We start from the raw sequence: 7500 nt of genomic DNA on the forward strand, positions 1-7500 counted from the left end.
TATTACATTTTGGAATTAAACATTAATATGAGCTGAATTTCTGTAATAGTTGTCAGTAACAGGATGAAGTCAACTTTCCCTAAGCTTTCTTCTTTCCTTGTTTTGAGAAAGCAAATACAAATACTATAAAGAATCATTTAAAGCTTTTTAAAAACAATTTAATGAATTAAACTCACACTGCAATTTACATATTGAAAAGAACTAACCATTTAGCATATTGCTAAAACAGTAAAACTTGATATACATTTTCATGTGTTTGCCAAACACATGTTATTACAGAGATTATATATCACTATGTGGTGTTAAAACAATAATATGGAATCTATGGGATAATGTAAAGAATAATATAAAATATCATTTGAAATATTTTTAAGAAATTAATTAATCAGGATATCAGGATTATCAAATTTCTCCTAGTTTTACTGTGAACAAGAGTCATTGAACTCTAAGTATAGATCATAATGTTGCAATAAAACACATCTCCCTAGACCCCATTCTTTCAAATTTACCATTTCCCTTTCTTTAAATGAAATGCCATGAGACTCAGTAGCTAATTTTGTTATTTTATAATATTTCCATAATGAAAATTTCAAGCAGTCTTTTTTTAACATTTTAAATGAACTTCATTGTTGTACTGTAGCAAAGCATAGCATGAAGTATCAGGTTGTTAGGTTAATTAATTGCTCATTTAATTGGAAGTAAGATTTTCATTGTTCTACTCCAGATGTTTGTCATTTGAAGCTCTAGCAAGATTCTATTTTTAGAAGTTTGTCATCATCACTGAAAAAATTCATGTTAAAGTGTCCTACAGCTTTGCAGGTTTTTCATGTTTTAACCTTTCTGAGTGAAAATTTAAGGTTTTGTAAGAGACCAACTTCAATTTGTGTGCACTGTTTTAGGTATCTTGTTCATATCAGTAAAAAGGTGACAAATACTTCATAATTTACTTTAAATTATACCTCTTGTTATAAATAATATGTCATTTGCTATGACATCTTTTAAATTATGTTTTTAAGAATATCCCATTTCAGTTATAAAAAAAAAAAGAAAGAAAAAGAAACAATTGTGTGCTTTTTCCAATTCTTATCCTTACACTTTCAAGTACGTCCTTCATATTTGGCACTTTGATTTATTAGGCAATCTTAGTATTAAAGACTTTTAGCAAAGCAGTGCTAGATTTCAAATGCACTAAGCATGGTGTCTATGATGAATTAATTCCACTAGAGCACAAAAGTTATCAGTATTTAATGCTAGTTTCTTTCATAAGTTTCGCATCACAGTCAAGTTTTCAAATCTGAACTCAGCTGAATTTAAGAAGTTAATGAATGCACGTTTTTGTTCCCTGTGTAGCTATTGCTGAGCCTTTCTTTTCTGAATCCATGTAGAAATATTTAATGATTATTGGTATTGAGAATTTTGAAATAATTGGATAAGGCATAGCTAAATATTTGTGATAATGTTTTAATGTGGTACTGTATAACAGATTCAAAATTCTTTTGATTTAATGCATACATTTTGAGAAATTACTTATTCATTGTAATAAATCAGACCCTGGATGTAAAGATTCCCTTACAGATCACTATCAGTAACTAAGGAAATGAAAAACCTGTATACACATTTTATGTGTGTATGTACACATTTATGTGTACTATTATTCTAAATTTTTTCAGAAAGCCATTAACTTTTTCATGCATTTTATTTTATTGAATGGTAAAATACCAAAGAAAATAGAAATTTACTCTTAGGGTGCCAAAAGTGCGAGACAGAGTGGTTATGCATATAGATAGGAGTGGTGGTGGGACCTGGAGTCTACTTTGACCTTTTTGCCATCTTTGAGATGCTAGTTCAATTGACTGATCAACTGATCTGTCCATCATAAATACATAAATGCACACAGAGACATCAGTACATGCACATGGGCTGCATAGTGGAAGAAAGGAAGGAAACAAGACTTATAGGGAGTATGAGAGAGAGGGAAAGAGAAGAATGTGAAATAGAAGATTAGAGAGAAAAGAAGTTGAGTAAGCAGGAAGGACCAGTAGTGTCCCTGGTGGTGGCTGGGATAACACAATTAACTCTACTAGCCCAGGTCAAGTTTCACACTTAGGAGCAGTGTAGAAAATGTGGAATAGGATACATGCAGGTTTCTGTCATCACTGGCATATAACTATCCCACATAGTATAGTTTTATACCAAAGCACCTATAACTCCAAGAGGAAAAAATAAAACCAACAAGTCTAGCCTTCAGTACTACCCTATCATAAAGTAAGGAGGTCTAATTGAGCTCTGTCCTGCTATTTGTACAAATAAAAGACTACATCTTGATGCAAAATAAACACAAAAGCACTGTTGTGACTATAACAGGGAGTCATATACTAATTTATGTAATAAGTGGTTGTGCACGCTTTATTCAAGATTATGGCTGCAAGAAATGGCATGAATTGCTGGGTGTGTTTAATGCTGGATTATAGCAATTTGAAACATGTCAAACACATGGCTAATGCCTCATGCTTCACTCATTCTTGCGTAAACCTGCATAGCCACCATCCATTATACCCTTGGTAACAACACAATTCTGCAAGTAAATATTGTTACACTAAGTAACCTTTCAATTCAAGTTGTTTAGGAAGAGAAAATGCAATCTTGTGCAGTCAGTTCCAGTGTCAGTTTAATGTTTCAAAAGGGAAGTGGTGTAGAGAATAAGTATCTGTACAGTGACTTGCTAAAAAAAAAAAGCAGAATAAAAGGAAAGAAGGCAAGAGAAGAAAACTTGAAACAGGAAGAAAAGTAGCAGCCCATCACATGAATGCAAGGTCTGCAGAGATAATATCTGATGTGACTGAAAAAAATCTATGCATGGTGAAAGACTGGAGGCTTTAACATACACTTCAGACAAACACTGGAAGAGTCACTCCCAAACCCAACTTCCCCTTTAATGACCTGGAATTTATTTTTGCTCATGTTTATAAAATGTTTGTGGTAGGATTGAAAAGAATGAATAATTTAGTTTGATAGGTTTGGGAGATCACAAGTACACCCAGTCTGAAAGAATAGGCTGAATTAATAATTATCTAAAATATACTTTAAAAGTAAATAGCACTTCATGTTACACTTGAAATTTTTGCTCTAGTGGGAAGTAAGGATGCAGGTATTGCTAGAAAAATCTTAGCAAACACTAGAAATCATGTATATCACCCTCAGAGAAGCATCTCCTTCAAGGTGAAAACACCTTAGCCTTTCTTCAGGTGCAATGTATAGTATAATGATCTCATGGCCTGATATTGGGTCAGATTCACCTGTTTGGGAAAGAAAAGCTGCTATTACTGTTACAGTGTTCTTAAGCTTAATTTTACCAACTCTTAGGTGACTGAACTTAAAATGTAAATGACAATTTGCACTCTAGGGCTTTATACAGTCAAAAATTCCACAAGGGATATTAAATTTCTTTAGTTAATAGGAACTGGGAGTTATATAGGTCTTTCTTCATAATTGTAATAAAGATTTAGACACATGACTCTCTGCTTGTGGATTATTCTTAATTATTTGATGACCTTGATTGTAACAGTGATACATGTAGAAATCTTTAATTCATCCAATTGATCCTGACATAAAAACACAAAGGTTAGTATCAAAGGCTACACCTGCCTGCTACATTTGAAAATACAATTATCCATTCTTAATCTTTGTGTTAGAAATTCCACCCAGAGATAATAAGTATTTCTAATAAATTTGAGTGATGAAATAAAAACACATATTTATAAATGTATGCTCCAGGTATACCATCGAAGGTGAAATTTAAATGTGACATGTAGAAGTCACATCTATCCATTTCTATACTTGAGAAGGCCGAAATTATAATTTTCATATAACTAGTAAAGGCAATCAGACCCTTTCTCTGAATATTTTAAACATTGTACATGTAAAATTTATGCCTAATTTGAATACTTATTAGCCGCCTAATCTCAGAAAAGAGTATTAGCTTTGTTTTTTCTTATAAAAATCCATCATTGTGTATCACTTTTCATTTGTATAATTTTTTCTTTGTTAATGCTAAATAAGATGTTTAATAACATTCATTTATTCATGAGCTCATTTGTTTCAAAGTTGTTTACTATATAGTTACTTCTTTTATGATCCTTTTTTTTGGTATTGGTGCATTTATTCTTTGAGCAAAACAGTGCTAAGTTTGTATGTAGTTTTTGTTATACTAACCTGATTTACTGATCCAGCTACTGATGTGCTGTCGTAAATCAGTACTTCTTTTCATTGACTTTCAAAATTGTGGAAAAATGTAATAATTTAAGCTTTAATGAAAATATATGTTAAAATTATTAAGTTATGGCCACTGATCTTAATAACTATAATTGCATTCCAAAGTAGTTATTGATATGCATTTGAGCTTCTGTGTGTGACTATGTGTACATGGGCTCATGATCACATTTTGTAAGACATCTAAGGGAAAAGATTTTTCTGTGACAGGAAGAAATACTGAGCTTTCAATTACTGTATTATAAGTCCATTACACAATTTTAAATGGACTTCAGTCTTAAATAAAATAAAATTATTATTTATAAATAGTAAAATATACACAAAAAATTGAACAGCAAGTTTAATGTCTTCTATACTTTAGACTAAGTCCACTGTCACAGCATAATCTGGTATTTTCTAAAATTTTGTCTGTAACATAAAAGAGAGAAGTGTATCTATTAGGCAGTGGCATAGGATTCATATGTATCGGAGAACCAAAACAGATCCTTCCAAATCACACATTCGAGATGTACTGTGAAATTCTGGTTTGTAAGAGCACATTGGTTCTTTATTTACTGCAAGGATTTCCACTGATCTTGGCAGGACATCTCATTGCTATCCTGAAAGTACAGTATATTTATGCAGTGAAAATGATAAAACATTTATTACTGTAGAGAAGGTAATATGCATAATTTATGCTGTTTTTAGCACAATCATTAGTGATATTCTTGATAGATTTTATTTCCAGCTTTCATATCTAATACATGCCTGGAAAATTAATTTTATATCTTTCATTTATTTGCCTATGTTAAAATTGAGTTTTAAGTCATCTTCAAGTGAACAGTTTGATTGCTGCTCATGCATAAGCTTAATTACTTCCCAGGAAGGACAGTATTAAATGTTTTAAATGTCAGAAAAATAAATGAATATGAGCTGTTTGATTAAAAAATAGGCAATATCTGACGTGTTTGCAGCAGAAGCTTTTTCTTAAACTGCCTCCAAGGCAAAATTTTATTTAGTCACCAAAAAAAAAAAAATCCCATTATACTATTTATCATTGGGTGATACCATATGATTTGTAACACCCTTACAAAATTTTAATTTTGTATGATTAGCTGTGCATCATTAAACAACAGCCTTGCATAAGATGTGCTGTAAAATTCTGACAGAATCAAGATAGTGAATATTTAAAATAAGGCTGTATAGTCATCCATGGTTGTCAAAGGTAGGTAATAGGAAACAGAACAGAGTCAGCAATCGCGCCTTCATTTAAACTGGTTTTATAGGTAGACTTTAAAATGTGGCCGTTCATAAATGCCATTGACCATGCTCTGTGCGTGGTATGTTACTTTCGCTGTTAAATGTAATCATACAAAAATTGCTTATAGAAACCATAATTTCAGTGATTAGTATCTGGATGAAAGCTGAATTTGTATTGCTTTTCTGGCTAAATGACTATTCAAGCCCCCCTCCCCTAAAGATGCTGTTTCTGTAATTGGCAGAGAGGGACACCTTGATAATGGGAGTGCGAAGGTGTAACGTATGTTAATTGATACTTCTTAATCACTTTTAGGTATTAAGTCATGATGCAGGAATCTGCGACAGAGACAATAAGCAACAGTTCAATGAATCAAAATGGAATGAGCACTCTAAGCAGCCAATTAGATGCTGGCAGCAGAGATGGAAGATCAAGTGGTGACACAAGCTCTGAAGTAAGCACAGTGGAACTGCTGCATCTGCAACAGCAGCAGGTAAGTTTTGTTTTCCTTGGTGCTTCCTTAAAACAAATCCGCCTGTTCGCTTAAACCTGAAAATTGTATTCATAGCAAATTGAGCATGTTGTTTAGAACCTAACGGATGCTGAAAATTTATTGTTATTTGGGACATGATTGAAGGATGAGTGAAGATAGACTTTTCACTCTTGTTACGTCATAACAGCACCAGAGTGCCCTTCTGGTGCCAGGGTATTAATTAAGTTCACAGGGTGAATTTTTTTTTTTTTTTTTTTTTTGCAAGGTTCTGTAAAGCTTTGTAACATATGTTTTACAGCTTCTAGTTTACTCTCTGGCATTGTGCTGCAGAATGTGGTACTTAGTTTTCCACCAGAGGGCCACATTACTTGATACTTGCTTATACAATGAATTTCTTCCAAGTCTGAGCTAAGGTGAAAAGGACCACAAGGACTTTATCACAACACAGATGCCTGTCGTTAATAGTTGCAGATATTAGCTATTAATTAGTGAAATTTGTGAGGAGGTTGAGATTCCTTTTAAAAGTTTGTTCATCTATGTTGCTTTTCTTGGAAATTCATTCAGGGGGATTTTGAATATACATCTTTTAATAATTTTAAACAGCTCTTTTGTGTTTCTTACTGTCTCCTAAAATGCTATTGTATTCCTTAAATTTAGAATAATAAACAATGAAAAAGTATACTTTTAAGTAGCTCAATATTTTCTTTATATAAGAAACACATCTCATTTCTAATTTTATTGATCAATGATATTTCTCCCCAACAAAAAAATTAGTTGTCCCAGTCGTCACTGACTCAAGTCCATAGAAACAGTGACAGAATGGAAGCTCTGACTAGGCATGAATACCTGCTTGAAATATTTTACTTGTTTTAAAAATAAAGAATATTTCTTCAACTTCTGAATTGCATTCAGACTAAATGCGGAAAATATCATTGAAATTAAGTCATCAAGAGAAAGTCATTACTAAAGTGTTTCAAATTAAATGTAGTACCATTCCGCTTTTAAGTTAATTATAAAAAAATAAATGCATCCAAAAATGTAAAATGTCTTCACTAAAGTAGAATTTAAGAAAATTATTTTCAACAAAAATATTTTACAAGTTATATGGATCAAATAATGTCTTAACCTTTAGACATATTCATGAATAATCTTTTCAAAAAGGGAGGCACAGCACTTTGAATAGGGTACATACTATTTTAGAATTGTGCAATTTTTCACATACACTATCAGATAATTTTTAGTTTGTTTTGAAATATTTAGTTTTCTCATGGAAATTAAATGCCATCTAAAGTCTCAAAATCACCCTACTTTATAGATTAAAGATGCTGTTTTCACAATATTCCATTTTCCCCTAAATGTATTTAAAGAAAATATCACATGAGTATAATGCTAAAATACTCATCGCCCCACCCTCAATAAGTATCCTGATCACTTTTAGACAGAGTCTGTATTTTTCCTAGTATCCAGTAGACTGGATTCATAAAAAAAAAAAAACAAGTAA

At 31.9% G+C, this 7500-nt stretch overlaps 1 protein-coding gene across 1 annotated transcript in view; it reads left to right on the top strand.

Annotated features, from left to right (window-relative positions):
- The window catches only part of Foxp2 (forkhead box P2), a 648199-nt gene that overhangs the window by 357156 nt on the left and 283543 nt on the right, over positions 1-7500 (top strand). The window contains exon 4 of the mRNA XM_029561780.1: positions 5822-5999. Coding sequence (XP_029417640.1) covers positions 5832-5999 — 168 coding nt within the window. The 5' untranslated portion in view covers positions 5822-5831. The remainder of the gene's footprint in view (positions 1-5821; positions 6000-7500) is intronic.

This window comes from Nannospalax galili, unplaced genomic scaffold (assembly GCF_000622305.1).
Source record: "Nannospalax galili isolate Female #2095 unplaced genomic scaffold, S.galili_v1.0 scaffold794, whole genome shotgun sequence".
Taxonomy (NCBI): domain Eukaryota; kingdom Metazoa; phylum Chordata; class Mammalia; order Rodentia; family Spalacidae; genus Nannospalax; species Nannospalax galili.